This window comes from Oncorhynchus masou, chromosome 3 (assembly GCF_036934945.1).
Source record: "Oncorhynchus masou masou isolate Uvic2021 chromosome 3, UVic_Omas_1.1, whole genome shotgun sequence".
Taxonomy (NCBI): Eukaryota; Metazoa; Chordata; class Actinopteri; order Salmoniformes; family Salmonidae; genus Oncorhynchus; species Oncorhynchus masou.
This window is the reverse complement of record NC_088214.1, coordinates 39,146,502-39,172,272: the sequence shown is the minus strand read 5'-3', so window position 1 is coordinate 39,172,272 and position 25,771 is coordinate 39,146,502. Positions and strand designations below refer to the sequence as shown.

The 25,771-nt window shown below is 41.2% G+C and overlaps 1 protein-coding gene across 27 annotated transcripts in view; it reads left to right on the top strand.

Annotated features, from left to right (window-relative positions):
- The window catches only part of LOC135516325 (discs large homolog 1-like protein), a 200,974-nt gene that overhangs the window by 156,213 nt on the left and 18,990 nt on the right, over positions 1-25,771 (top strand). For 13 of the 27 annotated variants that reach the window (XM_064940526.1, XM_064940660.1, XM_064940651.1 and 10 more), the window contains 4 exons: positions 14,961-15,075; positions 19,128-19,304; positions 20,821-20,887; positions 24,592-24,688. In XM_064940526.1, the coding sequence (XP_064796598.1) occupies positions 14,961-15,075; positions 19,128-19,304; positions 20,821-20,887; positions 24,592-24,688 (456 nt within the window). Of the gene's footprint in view, positions 1-12,973; positions 13,075-14,960; positions 15,076-19,127; positions 19,305-20,820; positions 20,888-24,591; positions 24,689-25,183; positions 25,218-25,771 lie in introns of those variants that run through there. The other 14 variants (XM_064940683.1, XM_064940676.1, XM_064940737.1 and 11 more) reach the window with 3 other exon arrangements.

Sequence of the window (25,771 nt, the reverse complement as noted above, 5' to 3'; positions counted from 1 at the left end):
CTTTTGGCTGGGGGGCAGTATTGAGTAGCTTGGATGAATAAGTTGCCCAGAGTAGACTGCCTGTTACTCAGATCCAGAAGCTAATATATGCAAATTAGTAGTATATTTGGATAGAAAACACTCTGAAGTTTCTAAAACTGTTTGAATGATGTATAACAGAACTCATATAGCAGGGTAGCCTAGTGGTTAGAGCGTTGGACTAGTAACGGGAAGGTTGCAAATTCAAACCCCCGAGCTGACAAGGTACAAATCAGTCGTTCTGCCCCTGAACAGGCAGTTAACCCACTGTTCCTAGGCCGTCATTGAAAATAAGAATTTGTTCTTAACTGACTTGCCTAGTTAAATAAAGGTAAATTAATTAAAATAAATAAGAATAAACCGGAGACAAAATCCAACCAGGAAGTGGGTTTTCAAGTCTTTGCCTATCAGTGTAGAATTTGGTCCAATTGCACTTCCTAAGGCTTCCACTAGATGTCAACAGTCTTTAGAACCTTGTTTCAGGCTTCTACTGTGAAGGGGGAGAGAATAAGAGCTGTTTGAGTCAGGTATCTGGCAGAATGCCATGAGCTCAGTCTCGCGTGAGCCCTTGAGAGTTAGCTGCGTTTCTTTTCCTTTCTAAAGACAAAGGAATTGTCCGGTTGGAATATTATTGAAGATTTATGATAAAAACAGCCTTAAGATTGATTCTATACATCGTTTGACATGTTTCTACGAACTGTAATGGAACTGTCGTCGGAAATAAGTGCCTGCCCTTGTGAATTTGGATTTGTGAACTAAACACGCGAACATAACGGAGGTATTTGGACATAAATGATGGACTTTATCGAACAAGCAAAACATTTATTGTGGAACTGGAATTCCTGGGAGTGCATTCTGATGAAGATCATCAAAGGTAAGTGAATATTTATAATGCTATTTCTGACTTCTTTTGACTCCACAACATGGTGGGTATCTGTATGGCTTGTTTTGGACTCTGAGCGCTGTACTCAGATTATTGCATAGTGTGCTTTTTCCGTAAAACTTTTTTGAAATCTGACACAGCAGTTGCATTAAGGAGAAGTATATCTTTAAGGAGTTCCCATATATGCTGAGCACTTGTTTGCTGCTTTTCCTTCACTCTGCGGTCTAACTCATCCCAAAAACATCTCAATTGGGTTGAGGTTGGGTGATTGTGGAGGCCAGATCATCTGATACAGCACTCCATCACTCTCCTTCTTGGTCAAATAGTCCTTACACAGCCTGGAGGTGTGTTGGGTCATTGTCCTGTTGAAAAACAAATGATAGTCCCACTAATCACAAACCAGATGGTTTGACATATCGCTGCAGAATACTGTGGTGGCCATGCTAGTTAAATGTGCCTTAATTTCTAAATAAATCAGACAGTGTCACCAGCAACGCACCATCACACCTCCACAGTGGGAACTACACATGCAGAAATCGTCCGTTCACCTACTCTGCGTCTCACAAAGACACGGCGGTTGGAACTAAAAATCTCAAATTTGGACTCATCAGACCAAAGGACATATTTCCACTGGTCAAATGTCCATTGCTCGTATTTATTTCTTGGCACAAGCAAGTCTCTTTTTCTTATTGGTGTCCTTTAGTAGTGGTTTCTTTGCAGCAATTCGACCATGAAGGCCTGATTCACGCAGTCTCCTCTTAACAGTTGATGTTGAGATGTCTGTTACTTGAACTCTGAAGCATTTATTTAGGCAGCAATTTCTCAGGCTGGTAACTCTCCTGCAGAGGATAAGTTCATTAGAGTTAACTCTGGGTATTCCTTTCCTGTGGCAGTCCTAATGAGAGCCAGTTTCATCATAGCGCTTGATGGATTTTGACTGCACTTGAATAAACTTTAGAAGTTCTTGAGATTTTCCGGATTGACTGACCTTCATGTCTGAAAGTAATAATGGACTGTCGTTTCTCTTTGCTTATTTGAGCTCTTCTTGCATAACAAAATAGGGATATCTTCTGTGTACCATTGCTACCTTGTCACAACTCAACGGACTGGTTCAAATGCATTAATAAGGAAAGAAATTCCACAAATGGACTTTTAACAAGGTACACCTGTTAATTGAAATGCATTCCAGGGGACTACCTCATGAAGCTGGTTGAGAGAATGCCAAGAATGTGCAAAGCTTTTATCAAAGCAAAGGGTGGCTACTTTGGAGAATATAAAATATATTTTGATTTGTTTAACACTTGTTTTATTACAATATGATTCCATTTGTGTTATTTCCTAGTTTTGTTTGATGTCTACACTATTATTCTACAATGTAGAAAATAGTAAAACTAAAGAAAAGCCCTTGAATGAGTAGGTGTGTCCAAACTTTTGACTGGTACTGTACATGGGTTACAACATGCGCTGCAGATGTTTGTGATGACACAATGAGAACTCATTAATTGAAACTGAATCGATAGAAATGCTATTGATGCAAATATTTCAGGACATGGTTGGAACATGACTCAGGGTTGAGAGAGGGAGAGATGGGAGATAGAAGGATAATATGGGAAATAAAAAAATATATTTGAGAGGACAGGGGCTACTGAGAGGGGTTAAATTATTGTGTGGGGGAGGTTCAGAGAAAGAGCTAACTCTACAAATATCACTGCTGGGTGATTTGAAAAGTCAAAGTCAATCGATCAATAATATAATACTTTTAGAAAAAATGTACAACATGTAGAAAAATTATGTGACTAGAAAGGTTCAGAACTTTTGTCACAGCACAGTTGAAAATACATGGTAATTAGAAATAAAAAATGGATGGTGTTAAGAGATCAATGGCATGAAGAAGGAAAGAAGAATAAAAGGAAACACCTGTTAATTGAAATGTATTATAGGTGACTACCTCATGAAGCTGGTTGAGAGAATGCCAAGATTGTGCAAAGCTTTCATCAAAGCAAAGGGTGGCTACTTTGAAGAATCTAAAATATATTTAGATTTCTTTAACTTAACACTTTTTTGGTTTATACATGATATTGATTACTACATGATTCCATATAGTAGTTTCATAGTTTATGTTAAGTGAGAGATTGGGAGGGGTAGAAGGGAGCTGAAGGGTGGGATAAAAAAACAAGGTAACTAAGGTCAAATATACTGTGTCTGTAAAATGTTTAGAACGTTTGTGAAAAAGCACAGTTAAAAATATAAGGCAAATAGAATCAAACTGGATGGTCTTCATAGATATATGGGAGGGGTTGAGGGTAGCTGAAGGATGGGATTAAAAACAAACAAAAGATAACTATTGTATAATTACAGTCCTTGCCAAAAGTTTTGAGAATGAGACAAATTTTACGTCAGTTTGTCTGATGGCAATTTGCATATACTCCAGAATGTTATGGAGAGTGATCAGATGAATTGCAATTCATTGCAAAATCCCAATTTGCCATGCAAATGAACTGAATCCCCAAAAAACATGTCCACTGCATTTCAGCCCTGCCACAAAAGGACCAGCTGACATCTTGTCAGCGATTCTCTCATTAACACAGATGTGAGTGTTGAGGAGGACAAGGCTGTAGATCACTCTGTCATGCTAATTGTGTTCGAATAACAACTGGAAGCTTCAAAATGAGGGTGGTGCTTGGAATCATCGTTCTTCCTCTGTCAACCATGGTTACCTGCAAGGAAACAAGTGTCGATATCATTGCTTTGCACAAAAGGACTTCACAGGAAATATTGCTGCCAGTAAGATTGCACCTAAATCAACCATTTATCGGCTCTTCAAGGAGAGCGGTTCAATTGTTGTGAAGAAGGCTTCAAGGCACCCAAGAAAGTCCAGTAAGTGCCAGGACCATCTCCTAAAGTTGATTCAGCTGCGGGATCGGGGCACCACCAGTACCGAGCTTGCTCAGGAATGGCAGCAAGCAGGTGTGAGTGCATCGGCACGCACAGTGAGGCGAAGACTTTTGGAGGATGGCCTGGTGTCAAGAAGGGCAGCAATGAAGCCACTTCTCTCCAGGAAAACATCAGGGACAAACTGATATTCTGCCAAAGGTACAAGGATTGGACTGCTGAGGACTGGGGTAAAGTCGTTTTCTCTGATGAATCCCCTTTCTGATTGTTTGGGGCATCCAGAAAAAAATGCTTGTCAGGAGAAGACAAGGTGAGCACTACCATCAGTCCTGTGTCATGCCAACAGTAAAGCATCCTGAGAGACCATTCATGTGTGGAGTTGGTTCACAGCCAAGGGAGTGGGCTCACTCACAATTTTGCCTAAACACAGCCATGAATAAAGAATAGTACCAACACATCCTACGAGAGCAACTTCTCCCAACCATCCAGGAACAGTTTTGTGACGAACAATGCCTTTTCCAGCATGATGGAGCACCTTGCCATAAGGCAAAGTGATATACACTGCTCAAAAAAATAAAGGGAACACTTAAACAACACAATGTAACTCCAAGTCAATCACACTTCTGTGAAATGAAACTGTCCACTTAGGAAGCAACACTGATTGACAATAAATTTCACATGCTGTTGTGCAAATGGAATAGACAACCGGTGGAAATTATAGGCAATTAGCAAGACACTCCCAATAAAGGAGTGGTTCTGCAGGTGGGGACCACAGACCACTTCTCAGTTCCTATGCTTCCTGGCTGATGTTTTGGTCACTTTTGAATGCTAGCGGTGCTTTCACTCTAGTGGTAGCATGAGACAGAGTCTACAACCCACACAAGTGGCTCAGGTAGTGCAGCTCATCACGGATGGCACATCAATGCAAGATGTGGCAAAAAGGTTTGCTGTGTCTGTCAGCGTAGTGTCCAGAGCATGGGGGCGCTACCAGGAGACAGGCCAGTACATCAGGAGACGTGGAGGAGGCCGTAGGAGGGCAACAACCCAGCAGCAGGACCGCTACCTCCGCCTTTGTGCAAGGAGGAGCAGGAGGAGCACTGCCAGAGCACTGCAAAATGACCTCCAGCAGGCCACAAATGTGCATGTGTCTGCTCAAATGGTCAGAAACAGGCTCCATGACGGTGGTATGAGGGCCCAACGCCCACAGGTGGGGGTTGTGCTTACAGCCCAACACTGTGCAAGACGTTTGGCATTTGCCAGAGAACACCAAGATTGGCAAATTTGACAGTGACAGTCTGGAGACGCCGTGGAGAACGTTCTGCTGCCTGCAACATCCTCCAGCATGACTGGTTTGGCGGTGGATCAGTCATGGTGCGGGGTGGCATTTCTTTGGGGGGCCGCACAGCCCTCCCATGTGCTCGCCAGAGGTAGCCTGACTGCCATTAGGTACCGAGATGAAATCCTCAGACCCCTTGTGAGACCATATGCTGGTGCGGTTGGCCCTGGGTTCCTCCTAATGCAAGACAATGCTAGACCTCATGTGGCTGTCAGCAATTCCTGCAAGAGAAAGGCATTGATGCTATGGACTAGCCCGCCCGTTCCCCAGACCCGAATCCAATTGAGCACATCTGGGACATCATTTCTCGCTCCATCCACCAACGCCACGTTACACCACAGACTGTCCAGGAGTTGGCGGGTGCTTTAGTCCAGACCTGGGAGGAGATCCCTCAGGAGACCATCCCCCACCTCATCAGGAGCATGCCCAGGCATTGTAGGGAGATCATACAGGCACGTGGAGGCCACACACACTACTGAGCCACCTTTTGACTTGTTTTAAGGACATTACATAAAAATTGGATCAGCCTGTAGTGTGGTCTTCCACTTTAATTTTGAGTGTGACTCCAAATCCAGAGCTCCATGGGTTGATAAATTTGATTTCCATTGATCACTTTTGTGTGATTTTGCTGTCAGCACATTCAACTATGTAAAGAAAAAAGTATTTCATAAGATTATTTCATTCATTCAGATTCAGGATGTGATTATTTTATTGTTCCCTTTATTTTTATGAGCAGTGTATATTATATATATATATATATATGCATGTATTTATGTATGTATGTGTGTATGTATGTATGTATGTATGTATGTGTGTGTGTGTGTGTGTGTGTGTGCATATGTGTGTGTGTGTGTGTGTATATGTTCATATGTATATATGTGCGTATGTATATATATGTGTGTGTGTGTGTGTGTGTGTGTGTGTATATATGTATGTGTGTGTGTGTGTATGTATGTATGATCACCTCCCAACCAGTAACAATTCCAGGTCTCACAGACAGTTAGTTTTTCTTTAAGAAGCCTCCTGTTCGCCACTCATTACCTGTATTAACTGTACTTGTTTGAACTCGTTACCTGTATAAAAGACAGCTGTCCCCACACTCAGACTCCAACCTCTCCACAATGGCCAAGACCAGAGAGCTGTGTAAGGACATCAGGGATAAAATCGTAGATCTGCACAAGGCTGGGATGGGCTACAGGACAATAGGCAAACAGCTTGGTGAGAAGGCAACAACTGTTGGAAGAAGTTCAAGATCTCACCTCGTGGGGTAGCAATGATCATGAGGAAGGTGAGGGATCAGCCCAGATCAATGACCTGAAGGGAGCTGGGACCACAGTCTCAAAGAAAACCATTAGTAGTAACACACTATGCCGTCATGGATTAAAATCCTGCAGCGCACAAAAGGTCCCCCTGCTCAAGCCAGCGCATGTCCAGGCTTGTCTGAAGTTTGCCAATGACCATCTGGATGATTCAGAGGAGGAATGGGAGAAGGTCATGTGGTCTGATGAGTCAAAAATAGAGCTTTTTGGTATAAACTCCACTCACCGTGTTTGGAGGAAGAAGAAGGATGAGTACAACCCCAAGAACACAATCTCAACCGTGAAGCATGGAGTTGGAAACATAATTTTCTGCAAAGGGGACAGGACGACTGCACCGTGTTGAGGGGAGGATGGATGGGGCCATGTATTGTGAGATCTTGGCCAACAACCTCCTTCCCTCAGTAAGAGCATTGAAGATGCGTCGTGGCTGGGTCTTCCAGCATGACAAAGACAGGGCAACTAAGGAGTGGCTCCGTAAGAAGCATCTCAAGGTCCTGGAGTGGCCTCGCAAGTCTCCAGACCTGAACCCAATAGAACATCTTTGGAGGGAGCTGAAAGTCCGTATTGCCCAGCGACAGCCCCGAAACCTGAAGGATCTGGAGAAGGTCTGTATGGAGGAAGTGGGCCAAAATCCCTGCTGCAGTGCGTGCAAACCTGGTCAATAACTACAAGAAACGTATGGTGTCTGTAATTGCAAACAAAGGTTTCTGTACCAAATATTAAGTTCTGCTTTTCAAAGTATCAAATACTTATGTCATGCAATATAATGCAAATGAATTACTTGGGGCGGAAGGTTAGAGTGTTAGTGTTGGACTGGTAACCGGAAGGTTGCAAGTTCAAACCCCCGAGCTGACAAGGAACAAATCTGTCGTTCTGCCCCTGAACAGGCAGTTAAACCCACTGTTCCTAGGCCGTCATTGAAAATTTGTTCTTAACTGACTTGCCTAGTTAAATAAAAGGTCAAATAAAACTTAAAAATCATAAGTGATTTTCTGGATTCTGTCTCTCATAGTTGAAGTGTACCTATGCTAAAAATTACAGACCTCTCCATGCTTTGAAAGTAGGAAAACCAGCAAAATCGGCAGTGTTCAAATACTTGTTCTCCCCACATATGTGTATATATATATATATATATATATACATATATACATATACAGTGCCTTACGAAAGTATTCGGCCCCCTTGAACTTTGCGACCTTTTGCCACATTTCAGGCTTCAAACATAAAGATATAAAAATGTATTTTTTTGTGAAGAATCAACAACAAGTGGGACACAATCATGAAGTGGAACGACATTTATTGGATATTTCAAACTTTTTTAACAAATCAAAAACTGAAAAATTGGGCGTGCAAAATTATTCAGCCCCCTTAAGTTAATACTTTGTAGCGCCACCTTTTGCTGCGATTACAGCTGTAAGTCGCTTGGGGTATGTCTCTATCAGTTTTGCACATCGAGAGACTGACATTTTTTCCCATTCCTCCTTGCAAAACAGCTCGAGCTCAGTGAGGTTGGATGGAGAGCATTTGTGAACAGCAGTTTTCAGTTCTTTCCACAGATTCTCGATTGGATTCAGGTCTGGACTTTGACTTGGCCATTCTAACACCTGGATATGTTTATTTTTGAACCATTCCATTGTAGATTTTGCTTTATGTTTTGGATCATTGTCTTGTTGGAAGACAAATCTCCGTCCAAGTCTCAGGTCTTTTGCAGACTCCATCAGGTTCTCTTCCAGAATGGTCCTGTATTTGGCTCCATCCATCTTCCCATCAATTTTAACGATCTTCCCTGTCCCTGCTGAAGAAAAGCAGGCCCAACCATGATGCTGCCACCACCATGTTTGACAGTGGGTATGGTGTGTTCAGGGTGATGAGCTGTGTTGCTTTTACGCCAAACATAACGTTTTGCATTGTTGCCAAAAAGTTCAATTTTGGTTTCATCTGACCAGAGCACCTTCTTCCACATGTTTGGTGTGTCTCCCAGGTGGCTTGTGGCAAACTTTAAACTACACTTTTTATGGATATCTTTAAGAAATGGCTTTCTTCTTGCCACTCTTCTATAAATGCCAGATTTGTGCAATATACGACTGATTGTTGTCCTATGGACAGTGTCTCCCACCTCAGCTGTAGATCTCTGCAGTTCATCCAGAGTGATCATGGGCCTCTTGGCTGCATCTCTGATCAGTCTTCTCCTTGTATGAGCTGAAAGTTTAGAGGGACCAGTTCTTGGTAGATTTGCAGTGGTCTGATACTCCTTCCATTTCAATATTATCGCTTGCACAGTGCTCTTTGGGATGTTGAAAGCTTGGGAAATATTTTTGTATCCAAATCCGGCTTTAAACTTCTTCACAACAGTATCTCGGACCTGCCTGGTGTGTTCCTTGTTCTTCATGATGCTCTCTGTGCTTTTAACGGACCTCTGAGGCTATCACAGTGCAGGTGCATTTATACTGAGACTTGATTACACACAGGTGGATTGTATTTATCATCATTAGTCATTTAGGTCAACATTGGATCATTCAGAGATCCTCACTGAACTTCTGGAGAGTTTGCTCTACTGAAAGTAAAGGGGCTGAATAATTTTGCACGCCCAATTTTTCAGTTTTTGATTTGTTAAAAAAGTTTGAAATATCCAATAAATGTCATTCCACTTCATGATTGTGTCCCACTTGTTGTTGATTCTTCACAAAACAATACAGTTTTATATCTTTATGTTTGAAGCCTGAAATGTGGCAAAAGGTCGCAAAGTTCAAGGGGGCCGAATACTTTCGCAAGGCACTGTGTATATATATGTGTGTGTGTGTGTGTGTGTGTGTGTGTGTGTGTGTGTGTGTGTGTGTGTGTGTATACACATATATATATATATATATATATGTATGTATATATGTGGGTGTGTGTGTGTGTATATACACACACATATATATATATATACGTACACGTTTCTCTTTTATAGTATATTTTCATGTTTACTTAAAAAAATATAACAATGAATAGCTCAGCTGATCTACAGTATTTTGTCTACCTTCGTTGATTAAGATATTTTGCTTTCTCAGGCCATGATTGCCAAAACAAATGTTAAATCATACAGTAGATGCGGAAAAGTTCATTGATTCAACTGACTTGAGGGTTTATTTTAAGTCTAGGTGTAAGGAAATGCTGATGAATGCAATAAACATTGTAAGATGTGATCGATATGTCTCAACTTGAAGTTCAAAGTAAATGTGTTATTGAGATTATGAGATGGACCTTGCCCCTGACACAATTTTTTATGTATTGTTAGTTTCGCTCTTGTTTTTTCTAAACGGAATGTATACGTCAGGTAAGCGCTCCCTTTATCACCTACCTGCACATGTACAGTGGGATCTGAAATTATTGACACCCTTGATAGATGACCAAAAATGACAGTTAAAAAATGTTTTTTTAATATTGAGCTATATTGTATGCTCACAAAAAAGGGAAAAGTATATTATTTTTTACTTATACAATTGCTCATAGAAGTAATACTTTTTATCTCAAAGGGGTAGGGGTCAGAATTATTGACACGCCTGTGTTCAATACCTTTTAATACCTCACCTCGCGAGGATAACGGCACTGGGCCTTTTTCTAAAATGTTTTATGAAAACATTGGGAGTGATCTTAGAACATTCCTCCTCCATACAGAATCTTTCCAGATCATTGATATAATTTGTCTGTGCTTATGGACTGCCCTCCAATTCAAACTACAGATTTTAAATGGTGTTAAAGTCTGGAGACTGAGATGGCCATTGCCAAATGTTGATTTTTGTGGTCAATGAACAATTTCTTTGTGGATTTTGATGTGTGCTTGGGGTTATTGTTTTGCTGGAAGATCCACTTTTGGACAAGTGTCAGCCTCCTGGCACAGGCAAACAGATTATATCCTAAAATGTCCTTTTACTGGGTAAATTCCAGGACCAGTGGAAGCAAAATAGCCCCATAACATTAAAGACCCACCACCATATTTTACACTAGGTGTGGGGGTTCTTTCAAAACCCACCACTGTTGTGCATCACCAAAGACCTCTGTCATCCAACAAATGTAAACACCTGGGGCGTCATTTATCAATATTGCGTCAAAACTATTCTAAAGTACTACTTACTAACGGAATTTAGAATGGTCGTACCCAAAGTGTGATTTATCAAACAATCCTACGAGTGTCATACACACACCGTTAGGAGATAACATTGATCAATACCAATTGTTCATGTGCTCGTGCATGACTTTGATGTTTGCATTTCAAAACTACCCTAATTAACCATATGGTCAAAATCATCCCTTTAAAGCTGTGGGGAAAATACAACGGCGCAACCAAAAAAAGCTAAGAAAAAAACTTTCAGAGACTGAAAGAGGTGCTAGTGTCAGAGATTGAGTACAGACGAAAGGTTTTATTTGGCTTGCTCAGTTGTGGCTTGACCAGTAAAAATAAAAACATTGCTACGAAGAGAGGAGCATTAGGACAATTTGTTGCTTTAGCAATGGAAAATATACTTAAATGTGTAGGCAACACTCATCAACAAGCAATCCATCCTCAACAGCTTTCAAAACCTTTCAACAGCTTTTCACAATCTTTCAAAACCTATAGTCGTATAGGCTAACATTGCTGTTCTGTAAAATGAAAGAGTTGTACATGCCACCATACCACCACATTCAGCAGGGTATATTGCACATCACCTAACCACATTCAACAGGGTATATTGCGCATCACATAACCACATAACCATAATCACCTGCACATAAATAGTGGAAGCCTTTTTCTGTTCACATAGTTGAAATCATTTTGGGATGGTAATTTTTTGCGATGTGGGTGCTGTCTATTGTTCTGTTCTTATTTGGGAACCCAAAGAAACCCCTATAGACTTGAAACTTTGTAAATTGTATATAACTGGTCGCTTTGCTATTGATTACATCCAAAACATTGACTCAACGAGAGCTGTGACATGCCAATCGGCAAACTCCCACTGAAAAGTGCCCGTTGCCAAAAACCAGAGGGTTGAGAGCACTTGGATGTGCACTGGAATGGCATGTGTTGGCATGCATTGCGTTCTAAATCTTCAAACAGAGCAGGATCAGATCAATCAATTTTCCATTATCTCAGTTTTTATAGTCTTTCAGCAATGGTTTCACCCTCACACGTACCTCTAATTTAACAAATTACTGTACTTTAAATGGATTATTATCTTAACAAATGCACTGTGGTGGTCAAATTATATTTCATGTCAAGATGTGTTGCATGAATTAACTATGGTAATTATTTTATTACTCACAATTTAACACTTTTTCAACATGTATTTTCCTCATTCTACATTTGACAAGCAGTTCCCTTATTCCACCACTTGGCACTGTGCGTGTGCGTGGTCATGGATGTGAGTGAATTTACGCACACTCTCAAGAAAACATTTTTATTGATGAATCTCACACTTTGCGTGGAAATGAGCCCACATACAAATAAAATCAATTCACATTTTATTTGTCACATGCGCCGAATTCAACAGGTGTAGTAGACCTTACAGTGAAATGCTTACTTACAAGCCCTTAACCAACAATGCTTTAATAAGGAAGAAGAAATGTTTAAGTGTTAAGTAAAAAAATTGATAAATAGAAAATAAAAGTAACAAATAATTAAACAGATGCAGTAAAATAACAAGGCTATATACAGGGGGTAGATGTGCGGAGGCACAAAATGTGTGTATGCACCGGTTCGTTGAGGTAATACAGTGGGGCAAAAAAAGGATTTAGTCAGCCACCAATTGTGCAAGTTCTCCCACTTAAAAAGATGAGGCCTGTAATTTTCATCATAGGTACACTTCAACTATGACAGACAAAATGAGAGAAAAAAATCCATAAAATCATATTGTAGGATTTTTAATTTATTTCTTTGCAAATTATGGTGGAAAATAAGTATTTGGTGAATAACAAAAGTTTATCTCAATACTTTGTTATATACCCTTTGTTGGCAATGACAGAGGTCAAACGTTTTCTATAAGTCTTCACAAGTTTTTCACACACTGTTGCTGGTATTTTGGCCAATTCCTCCATGCAGATCTCCTCTAAAGCAGTGATGTTTTGGGGCTGTTGCTGGGCCCTATAAAAAACTTTCTATTGGGTTGAGATCTGGAGACTGGCTAGGATCTTGAAATGCTTCTTACGAAGCCACTCCTTCGTTGCCCGGGCGGTGTGATCATTGTCATGCTGAAAGACCCAGCCACGTTTCATCTTCAATGCCCTTGCTGATGGAAGGAGATTTTCACTCAAAATCTCACGATACATGGCCCCATTCATTCTTTCCTTTATTACGGATCAGTTGTCCTGGTCCCTTTGCAGAAAAACAGCCCCAAAGCATGATGTTTCCACCCCCATGCTTCACAGTAGGTATGGTGTTTTTTGGATGCAACTCAGCATTCTTTGTCCTCCAAACACAACGAGTTGAGTTTTTACCAAAAAGTTATATTTTTGGTTTCATCTGACCATATGACATTCTCCCAATCTTCCTCTGGATCATCCAAATGCTCTCTAGCAAACTTCAGACGGGCCGGGACATGTACTGGCTGAAGAAGGGGACACGTCTGGCACTGCAGGATTTGAGTCCCTGGCGGCGTAGTGTGTTACTGAAGGTAGGTTTTCTTACTTTGCTCTCTGCTCCCAGCTCTCTGCAGGTCATTCACTAGGTTCCCCCGTGTGGTTCTGGGATTTTTGCTCACCGTTCTTGTGATCATTTTGACCACACGGGGTGAGATCTTGCGTGGGGCCCCAGATCGAGGGAGATTATCAGTGGTCTTGTATGTCTTCCATTTCCTAATAATTGCTCCCACAGTTGACTTCTTCAAACCAAGCTGCTTACCTATTGCAAATTCAGTCTTCCCAGCCTGGTGCAGGTCTACAATTTTGTTTCTGGTGTCCTTTGACAGCTCATTGGTCTTGGCAATAGTGGAGTTTGGAGTGTGACTGTTTGAGGTTGTGGACAGGTGTCTTTTATACTGATAACAAGTTCAAACAGGTGCCATTAATACAGGTAACGAGTGGAAGACAGAGAAGCCTCTTAAAGAAGTTACAGGTCTGTGAGAGCCTGAAATCTTGCTTGTTTGTAGTTGACCAAATACTTATTTTCCACCATAATTTGCAAATAAATTCATTAAACATCCTACAATGTGATTTTCTGGATTTTTTTTCTCATTTTTTCTGTCATAGTTGAAGTGTACCTATGATGAAAATTATAGTCTCATTATGCTATGAGACTATAAATTGAGCTCAGGTGCATCCTGTTTCCATTGATCATCCGTGAGATGTTTTTTCAACTTGATTGGAGTCCACCTGGGGTTAAATTCAGTGGATTGGACACACCTGACTACATGGGGCGGCAGGGTAGCCTAGTGGTTAAAGCTTTGGGCTAGTAACCGGAAGAAGCAATTGTTCAGCTCGGGGATTTGAACTTGCAACCTTCCGGTTACTAGCCCAAATTTTATAATAAGCCTGTAACGTAGCAAAATGTGGCAAAAAGGTCCTTTATCGGAACTCTACAGGCAATTCCTTCAGCCTCGTGGCCTGGTTTTTGCTCTGAAATGCACTGTCAATTGTGGGACCTTTGATATCAGAGTTAGATATTCAGCGCTACGGGTGGCAACAATGTCATACTCTTTTTGACTAGACAGCATCAGATAAGGGGCTACACATACTGAGACAGAGGGGCGCTGTTTCGTTCGATCAGATGCTTTCTCTGTTTAGATGCATTCAGCTTCTTACAAATTGAAGGACATTTATTTTCTTTGTCAATTTTTGGGGGGAGCCTGGCTTCCCTTGGCATCCATAAATACACGACACCTCAATTTGAAATGGCCATTTTAGTCTCCGGACATGAAGATCATTAAAAACGTGTGGTTTGAATTGAAGGGCAGTACATAAGCGTAGACAAAGGATATCAATAATCTGGAAAAAAATAATTAATGGTGTAAGATCACTCCCAATGTGTTCCCCAATCTCATAAAACATTTTAGAAAAAAGCTCAGTGCCGTTATCCTCACCAGGTGAAGTATTGAAAGGTATTAAAAACAGGAGTGTCAATCATTTGAATCCTTACCTTATTTGAGAAAATAAATATTTTTCTCTGGGGAATTGTATTAGTATAAAATATAATTTCCCTATTTATTTTATATAGTCATTTTTTCTCATCTTTTTCAAGGGTGTCAATTTTGGACCTCATATTATAGGGTGTGTCCCGATAATATCTTCTTTCTTAAGTTTACTCTCGTTCACTACTTCCCACAAACACATTGGATTGGTAGAGGAATGGGCTTGGGGGAGTCTCTACTATATTTCTTACACCAGTCATTTACTTTCAAATCCGTGAAGGGAACAAGTGAACACACTTTGGGAGGAAGGAGAGATTATTGGGACGTGACCTTTTTTTGTTTCTTTTAGTACATTTTTTTAATACATTTTTTTGAATTTCTTCTTAATGAATTAAGCCAATATTGTGTCTATTTTGCTTATGTTTTCCTTTCAGAGTACAGTCGATTTGAAGCCAAGATCCATGACCTGCGAGAACAGATGATGAACAGCAGCATCAGCTCGGGGTCGGGCTCGCTGCGGACCAGCCAGAAGAGGTCACTCTACGTTAGGTAAGACCTCAAGAGGTTCCCCGAAATGTAAATGACCATTAGCTTTAACCTAAGTAGGTCTAAGCCCTTAGATCGCAATATCGACTAAGCTAACATGTGGAATTGTTTTAAAATGGTCGTAAAATGTATCATTTAGCAACTTGATTTTGAATTTTAGGACCCTTATTGGTATACAAAAATATATAACAAAATAGTTTTATGAAACATTGAATTAGGCTTTTACTTTACAACAAGTCAGTTTGTAAAATTCATGGCCTGCTAGAGCTGCCCCAGTCAACTGTAAGTGCTGTTATTTTGAAGTGGAAACATCTAGGAGCAACAACGGCCCACCGTGAAGTGATAAGCCACACAAGCTCACAGAACGCGACCGCCAGGTGCTGAAGCACTTTGCGCCTTAAATCTTCTGTCCTCGGTTGCAACACTCACTACCGAGTTCCAAACTGCTTCTGGAAGCAATGTCAACACAACAACTGTTCGTCGGGAGCTTCATGAAATTGTTTTCCATGGCTGAGCAGCCGCACGGACACAAGCACAATGCCAAGGGTCGGCTGGAGTGGTGTAAAGCTCACCACCATTGGACTCTTAGCAGCAAAGGGGGGACCAACTCTATATTAATTAATGCCCATGGTTTTGGAATGAGATGTTCAAAAAGCAGGTGTCCACATACTGTTTATAATGTAGTGTATAAGAAAACTTATGGAAAAATATTTTGACCCATGTTTGGTCACATTATTTTGGGCACATTTTTCCCCCTTTGCACTTTTTGCAATTTCTACAGCCTGGTACTGGGTTACATTGACGACTCCCTTGAAGCTGGTGTGTTTCGTAGAGCAGTACAACCAACACCTTTGTGAGAGTCTCCGCTTTTGATATTTGCGATATATTGGTTTGTTGCTTACACGGTTCGGATTTTACAGACACACTCGTGGTGATTTTCTTGTCCAGATCCTCTCATGAGTAGATAAATTATGCTATCACAAGCCCCATGTTATGGAATCGGCGCAAAAGTTATATCTGCGGAAATAAGGGTTTGAGCTGCAACAGTAATTCTCTAGCATAAACACACAGAGCTATTCAATATTCAAAATGACGTCACCGTGTGATGCACAGGTGCATGCGTCAGACAGCTCTAAGGGGGTGGAGGTGACTCCAAAACAAACTAAAAGACATCACCAGCTCTAAATAGATTGAAGGTTTACAGCTTAACCTTGCACTCAGGGCTCAAAATTAAAATGTTTAATTGGTTGCACTGGTGCTCCTAACTTTAAAAAATGAGGAGAGGTCTAACAGTTGTGGTGTCACTACAGCTTGGGGTTCGGTCCCAGGTTGTCACAACCGGCCGTGACCAGGAGTCCCATATGACGGCGCACAATTAGCCCAGCGTCGTCTGGATTAAGGGAGGGTTTGGCCGGGTGGGTTTTACTTGGTTCATTGCGTCTCTAGCGACTCCTTGTGGTAAGCCGGGCCTCTGCAGGCTGACTATGGTCGTCAGTTGAACGGCGTTTCCTCCGACACATTGGTGCAGCTGGCTTCCGGGTTAAGTGAGTGGGTGTTAACCTCTGGGCAACCCGACACGCAAGCGTTCCCACCTTGCCAACAATAAATGCAAATGCGCTACGCCAAATGCTAATAGCACTCGTTAAAACTCAAACGTTCATTAAAACTCACATGCAGGGTACTCAATTCAAGCTACACTCGTTGTGAATCTAGCCAACAAGTCAGATTTTTAAAATGCTTTTCGGCGAAAGCATGAGAAGCTGTTATCTGATAGCATGCAACACCCCGAAATACCAGAAGGGGACGTAAACAAAAGAATTAGCGTAGCCGGCGCTACACAAAACGCGGAAATAAAATATAAAACATTCATTACCTTTGACGAGCTTCTTTGTTGGCACTCCTATATGTCCCATAAACATCACAATTGGGTCTTTTTTTCGATTAAATCGGTCCATATATACCAAAAATGTCCATTTATGAACACTGAGAAATCCATGGAAAAAGTCACGTTTCCCAACGCGATGTCATTTTTTAAAATTCATAAAGTTGCCTATAATCTTTGACAAATCACTTCAACCTACTTCTGTAATCCAAGTTTAGGTATTAGTAAACGTTAATAAACGATCAAATTGATCACGGAGCGATCTGTATTCAAAGCTAGAAGTTTTCAAAACAAAGTCCATTTTCTCACCAACATTTTTTCCAGGTGCGCACCTGAAGACAGGATGTCCCATTCAGTAATCTGACCAAGGATAAAGGGACCTGGAAATCACAACACTGGCGACATCGTGTGGAAGCTTTAGGAATTGCAAGCCCAGTCCCATCATTTATGGCAAGCCATAGACAATACCGAGACTGGCGGATGGATTTTTTCTTTGTCGATTTAGTGATCAGGTTTTCTTGCGATTTTGACCACGGAACTCGTTCTGTTATAGTCACAGACACCATTGAACCAGTTCTAGAAACTCCAGAGTGTTTTCTATGCACACATACTAATCATATGCATATACTATATTCCTGGCATGAATAGCAGGATGTTGAAATGTTGCGCTATTTTTAACAAAAAGTTTAGAAAATTCGCTGCAGCCATAACAGGTTTAAGAGCGGATTGGCGGGTCATGTTTCGTAAGACGCATGACTCGACCTTTGCCTCCCCCGAGCCCATTGCAGAGTTGCAGCGATGAGACAAGATCGTAATCATCAGATTTTGGAGAAAAGGGGAGTAAAAATTGTAACCTTGTAAATACATGTTTATTATAAAAAGCTAAAATGTTTATACAAATACCTGTCATTGAAATTAATCATTTGTGTAATATAAGGTTTCTACATTATGTAAAATCACTATTTTCCTATTGAGATGTATTAAATTGAAAATGGTAAGCTCTTTTAGAGCGTCAAGTTTGTGATGACGACATGCAAGACATCTGTCATTCATTCATAGTGTAACGGATGTGAAATGGCTGGCTTAGTTAGCGGTGTGCACTAAATAGCGTTTCAATCGGTGACGTCACTTGCTCTGAGACCTTGAAGTAGTAGTCCCCCTTGCTCTGCAAGGGCCGTGGCTTTTGTGAAGCGATGTGTAACGACGCTTCGAGGGTGACTGTTGTTTATGTGTGCAGAAGGTCCCTGGTTCGCGCCCGGGTATGGGCGAGGGGACGGTTTAAAATTATACTGTTACAATTGCTATGATCATTGATCTCCTGACGATGCGAACCCTTTTCCTTTCTGTGCCACCAAATTGTGGCCTCTGCTTAAATAAAGGCTAAATAAAAAATAGATAAAACATTTTTTTTGGGGGGGGGTGTGTTCTGGTAAAGTTACTAGGTTGATAGCTAGCTAGCTAATGAGATAACAAACATGACTGAACAAGGTGTAAAACAAATGCGACCCACGAGTAGTTTTATAGCGGCCCGTAGCATGGTTTCTGTGACGGGAAGATAAAAAGGTTGTGCCAGTAATACGGGGCCAGATTTCTTTTGAACTGTTTGGGTTAGAAACTAGCAGTTTTTGTTGTATTAATGGTGCATGATGATAAATAATCTGCACTCAGGAAACAGTGATACAAGGATTGGTGCATTGGTGGTCCCCAATTAAAATTCCTGGTTGCACAGCAAAATATTTAATTGGTCGCACTTTAGGGCCTTGCTTAACCTCCAAAAATCTAAGTTTGTCAGATGTTTAGAAGTTTGTCAAAAGTCTGAGTTAATTCCATATCTCAGGCTGTCTGTTTTGTAGATTCAGTTATATTCTGCAATCTAAAATGAATGGTAAAGATATACTGTATGATTTCTAAATTTGCAGTGGTCTTATATCCATTCATTTAGTTGAGGCATATAGCAGGATCAACACAACCGATGGCGTGGGATGTGGACTCATCTTAACATTGTACTAATTTTGTGATCTTGAAGCATCTGACAAACTGTAGTTGTATAATGTTTGGTTACTACACATTATAGTTTACTGTTAATCAAATATTAGCCATATGCCAGCCAGATGACTACATCTAAATGATCAAACTCACTTACTGAATGTGACTTGTTTCCTACTCTTTCCAGAGTCCTATTCGACTATGACAAGACAAAGGACTCAGGGCTCCCCTCTCAGGGGCTCAACTTTAAATTTGGGGACATCCTGCATGTGGTGAACGCCTCAGACGACGAGTGGTGGCAGGCTCGGCAGGTGACCGCAGAGGGCGAGGCAGAGGAAGTGGGTGTCATCCCCAGCAAGAGAAGGTAAACCCCTCTCCTGTTTTTCTCTTAACTCGTAGTTAGTTGTACTCCTGATGTCCCAGGTCTGAATCAGTCCTTGGTTAGACAGAGAGAATAAAAAACAAAAGTGTCTCGGACCTCCTCGACAAGTTGCCTATCCCTGCCATAGTCCACAGCTCCTACACAATTAATGCTGTGACTGCAAAACACATTTTCCTTTGAAGAACTTGCCGTTCTAAAATAGATTTGGCACATTCAGGTACATATTGGGTTCCTTCCTCCCTGCCGAAGCTTTGGTTTCCGTTAGACCGTTTCTGAATATTTATCCATAGCCTCTGAGTGGTCTGGATATAGATACTTCTGTGTCTGATGTCCTGTATGTCAGGGCCACAAATTAATGGAAAAGTACTGCAAATCTAGAAATTGCATGGTGCTTATTTTAACAAATCATATTGGATTGTTGCATACAGTAGGATTTACAAAATAGTTAACTCAAAAGAAGACTGCTTTTGAGCCTTGAAAACGTCAAACAAACATTGAATTTTGAATTCCTGGAATCAGGAAAGAGAATAAGCAGGGAGTGAATCTTGCAACTCTGAATCCTCGAACAGGGAACGCTCCAAACCAGGAATTTTGGGAAAGTTTCTTGAATCTTTTTACTTTAATTTTATTTAACCTTTATTTAACTTGGCATGTCAGTTATTAAGAACAATTTCTTATTTACAATGATAGCATACCAAAAGGCCTCGGGTGGGGATGGGGGCTGGGATTAAAAATAAAAAATAAACATCATATACAGTTGGGAGAACAAATATTTGATACACTGCTAATACTTGTTCTCCCCACTGTATATATATATATATATATGAAAAAACACACATCACGACAAGGGACACCACACCACTTCATAAAGAGAGACCTAAGACAACAACATAGCATGGCAGCAACACATTATGGTAGCAACACAACATGGCAGAAGCACATGGTAGCAGCACAAAACATGGTACAAACATTATTGGGCACAGACAACAGCATAAAGGGAAAGAAGGTATAGACAACAATACATCATGCGAGGCAGCCACAATTGTCTGTAAGAGCCTCCATGATTGAGTCTTTGAAGAGATGGAGATAAAACTGTCCAATTTGAGTGTTTTTTTTGCAGCTCGTTCCAGCCGGTAGCTGCAGCGAACTAAAAAGAGGAGCGACCCATGGATGTGTGTGCTTTGAGGACCTTTAACAGAATATGAAAGGGTGTTGTATGTGGAGGATGAGGGCTGCAGTAGGTATCACAGATAGGTGTGAGTGAGGCGTAAGCATCAACCAGTGGGTCTTGTGACGGGTATACAGAGATGAGTGCAGTGATGTGTCCTATAAGGTGCATTGGTGGAAAATCTGATGGCCGAATGGTAAAGAACATCTAGCCGCTCGAGAGCACCCTTACCTGCCGATCTATAAATAATTTTGCAACCCTCAATTGTGTTACTGACATATTTTATCAGGTTAATGCCCTCGAATGAACTTTCATGACCTTAACCCTCAGGGTGGAGAAGAAAGAGAGGGCACGGCTAAAGACGGTCAAGTTTAACTCCAAGTCGCGAGACAGAGGGGTAAGTAACGTTTCTGTCTCGTTATGAGGAAGGATGACATTAGATTTAGTGTTTGACCTGATTAATGAGTATTGTGACACTTTAAAGCAATACTTGCATTGTGTTTTATTAGGGTTTGAAGTGTATGATTTTAGAATTAATCATGTAGTCTGCATACAGGATGACCTCACCATTCGGAATATACAGTGGGGTCTGAAATGATTGACACCCTTCATAAAGATGAGTAAAAATGACTGTAAAATAAATAATTAAAATACTGAGCTAAAACATTTTGAAATAATATTTATTTATTTAATTTTTTTCTCCCCAATATGATATCCAATTGGTAGTTAGTCTTTTCCCATCGCTGCAATTCCTGTACAGGTCGAGAGCCGTTAGCCCTTGAAACACGAACCTGCCAAGCCGCGCTACTCGCTTAACCCGGAATCCACGAGAGTTGCTAGAGTGCGATGGGACAAGGACATCCCAGCCGGCCAAACCCTCTCCCAACCGAGACAACACTGGGCCAATTGTGCACCGCCTCCCGGTCGGCCCCATATCGAACCAGGATCGCTAGTGACGCAGCTAACACTGCGATGCAGTGCCTTAGATCGCTGCGACACTCAGGAAGCCCAAATTATATTATTCAATAATAATAAACTACTCAGAGAAAGGTATTTTGTTAAACAAGTAATACTTTTTTCTCAAAAAGGTAGGGGTCAAAATGATTGACAATGTGGTTTTCAATTGATATATTAGTCATTTAATGGGGTGGATCCTCTTAAGGATTTTTTTCCATTTTCGCCTAAAATAACACCCAAATCTAACTGCCTGTATCTCAGGCCCTGAAGCAAGGATATGCATATTCATGGTACCATTTCAAAGGACGATATACCCTGATGAAGACAGCTTGGCTGTCGAAACGTTGGTAATTACATTTTTGCATCTGAGCTCCTAGAGTGTGCGGCTCTCTTTTTATTTTCAAGTTTTCTACTCCGCTAGCCAGCACCTCTTCTTAATAAGTGTGCGTTTCTTTTTCTTCTAGACCATTTCAAAGGAAACACTTTGGCGTTTGTGAAAATGTGAAAGGAATGTAGGAGACTATACACAATAGATCTGGTAAAAGATAATACCATCATCTTATACCATCATGTTTGAAATGCAAGAGAAAGGCATTGCTAGTTATTTATTTTTGAGGGCGGGGGGAGACAGATTTAAAATGGTCTTCAGGGACTCTACTGTCCTAGCATCAGGGGGAAGCTGGTTCCATTGGTGTTCCAGACAGAGCTTCGACAGGACTGAGAAATACCTCACCTTCAGGCCTCCAGACCAACATTTTAGTCAACCTTTTTTTTTTATATAATCTTTATCAAGGGTGTTAATAATTTCAGGATCCATTATTTTACAGTAGAAAATGTAATTTGCAGAATTTCAAACTGTATGTATAGTTTTAGTCCAATGATTAGTACTTTCTGCTGCCACTTGAATTACAAATACTAATCTGTTTGTGACTAATGTTTGGAAATGCTAGACAGCTCTTTAACAGCATGTCTGTCGACAACCTTTTGACTGACGCTGCCCCAAGTCTATTCATTTCCCTTTTTTAATAACTTTTAATACAATTGCAATGACAAACCTGAGTGGGCGAGCCCATAGACTAGATGTGTTACCATCCAAAAAGTACTCCGCACGCCAACCGAAACAACCCAGTGCCGCCGTCTCCTAACAAGGCAAACTGAAAAAGACAAAACGTGCATGAGTGGAAAAGGAGGGAGAGATACGCTTGCCATTGACGTCTGCTACCTCTGCCACTACCTCCACCACCCGACTCTTTTCCTTGCTCTCACCCCCCCTGTTTCTCGCTCTCTCTCGCTCTCTCTCGCTCTCTCTCGCTCTCTCTCGCTCTCTCTCGCTCTCTCTCGCTCTCTCTCGCTCTCGCTCTCTCGCGCTCTCTCTCGCGCTCTCTATATATCTCTATATATATCTCTATATATATATCTCTATATATATCTCTATATATATCTCTATATATATCTCTATATATATCTCTATCTCAATAGTCTTCAACTTTACTGGCTAGGTGCAGCATGGCCCTGGATGCAGTGAAATAACCCAAAGCAGGTTGGACTGAATTGGCCCCCAACCAGTAGACACTGCTGATGTGACTGGATCTATCTAAAGATTGGGAATTGGGATGATATTTACAGCTAATCTTATTAGCATTATAGGGGATAAGAAAGTACTGAAACAAAAGCAGTGAAATCGCTTCTCTTGGCATGTGTATGCACAAAAGCTAGCTTTGGGGGTTTTCCCTTCTCTGCATCCCATTTTGCATGCAAATCAATTGCTTCTTAAGAATTTTACTTCCCAAGCTTTCTCCGAGGCCTCCTCACCACTCACTCATCTTTGCTTTGCACATGCTCACTTTGTGATGGGGTGGCATGATCAGCCTACTGTCAGTCACCAGTAGGCAGCCAATTAGTGATCTTGGCTCTCCACATATGATTGGTGATTGACAGAGCGGTTAGAATCTCGCCCATCCCGTTTTCTTGTTTTTTTGTTTTTTTTTAATTGATTTTTTTCAGGGATTTGAAGCTTTATTTTTCTTGTGTAAGATATGTACTGTATTTTATATTAACATATGTATTACTAATCAACCATAATTCCTAAAATTGAACACCTTGTCACACATTGAACTTGATTAGCAATCACTATGGAAATCAATATCTAACCCCAGTATTGATGAGCATTAATTACACTGAGTATACCAACAATTAGAAACACATTCCTAATATTTAGTTGCCCCCCCCCCCCCCCCCCCCTTTCGCCCTCAGAACATCCTCAATTCATTGGGGCATGGATCCTTCAAGGTGTCAAGTGTTCCACAGGGATACTGGCCCATGTTGATACCAATGCTTACCACAGTTGTATCAAGTTGGGTAGATGTCTTTTGGGTGGTGAACCATTCTTGATACACATGGTAAACTGTTGAGCGTGAAAAGCCTAGCAGTGTTGCAGTTCTTGACACAAACTGGTTTGCCTGACACATACTACAATTCCCCATTCAAAGTCACGTAAATATTGCCCTTTCACCCTCTGATTGGCGCACATACACAATACATGTCTCCATTGTCTCAAGGCTTAAAAATCCTTCTTTAACCTGTCTCCTCCCCTTCATCTACACTGACTGAAGTTGATTTAAGTGACATCAATAAGGAATCATAGTTTTCACCTGGATTCAACTGGTCAGTCTGTCATGGAAAGAGCAGTGTTCTTAATGTTTTGTGTACTCAGTGTATATACTGTTTAGCATTTTGCCTGATATATTGGGCCGTGAAGTGGTTGATTAGCTTAATAAATACAGCTCTGAAATGTGGCTTGAGTATTGTGCCAGTATCTAGATTTTTTTTTAAACTTTAACTTCATGCTTACCCTGCTACAGGGCTAGCCACATTGTCAGAGTACAAACCAGCATTTAACTCTCATGCAAACCTTGCTTCAGGGCTAGCTACATTGTCAATGTAGCTCTCATGCCAACCACGCTAAAGCACCATTGTTAGAGTAGAGTAGACATCAGCCTTTAGCTCTCATGTTAACCTTGCTACAAGGCTGGCCACAGAGTCAAAGCACCAGGTGGTGAGGGGCTTCTATATTTTCTCCATACCGACATTAGACATTCTCCACACCTTCTGCCCACCCCCCCTTCCTTTCGCTTTCTTCCTCAGCAGTCACTCAATGACAAGCGTAAAAAGAACCTATTTTCCCGAAAGTTCCCTTTCTACAACAAGGATGCAAGCGAGCAAGAAACAAGCGATGTTGACCGTAAGTACAGCGAGATCAAGAGACCGTTTACACCCGGGCATTCTGGGTTGTCAATGGTAGAGATCTGGCACGGGAGGAGAGAAGAGGCCAGTGAAGGCACACCGGACACAGTGGGGCAGTGTTGGCAACGGGCCGAACCATGACCCCAGTCCACAGGAGAAACATAAAATTCACCCATGTAACACTGGGTAAAAAATGGGCCAGTCCAACTTTGGATACGAACCAGTCCAGCATCCTTCTCGTAAGAGCCGGTTTATAGTCAATTTCCCTATATAATATTGGACAGAGCTGCAATGTAGCCTATCACAAACAACATGAAGTCTGTGTATCAGCCTGTATTCTCTCCTGTTGAGCCAAGATGGCCACCCATTGCCACAGCAGTGTCCGGTGGTAGTCCTCACCCACTCGTCTCTTTCTCTCTGTGACTCCAGTAACATTTTGTCCTTGTGGTTGTTCTTTCCTTGTTTGGCTTGCTCTCTGCTGACTGCTCCACAGGACAACCCTGACGACATGCTATCCAAAAGCCAGAGTAAGTCGCCCCCCCCAGTCCCCCATCAGCTACCCACCGCCACCCTAACACAGCACTCCATCTCTTCACAATCTTTATAATTTTCTCACTTCTCCTGACCTTATATCAGTGATATCAAGTGAAATATGCCCCCTGAGCATATATAATACAAACATTCAGTCTCCCTTTCTCGGTTTCATTCTCCACACTGTTCCTCCAGTGGTTTCTCAGCAGTGCTTCATGCTCATCTCAACCCCAGTCTCTCTTCCATCCCATAACTGAGCTGACGAAGGCTTACAGCTGTCTCGTGTCTTTGTTTGTACTTTAAAGGGATAGTTTACTCTTCTTTTTTTTGCTTATATTATTTACAAAACTATTAAATGAAAACATCCGGGGTAAGTTAAAGATGAGCTAAAACTTTAACTTTTTAGTATGTTGTAATTTCATCGTTTTGGAAATAAGCCTAAACTTTACATTAAACCAGGTAACTCCATCCAGATCACATTTCCATCCAGAGCCTATTTTTTATCACATCATACAACATCTCCATGTATTTTTCTCATACATCATCTACA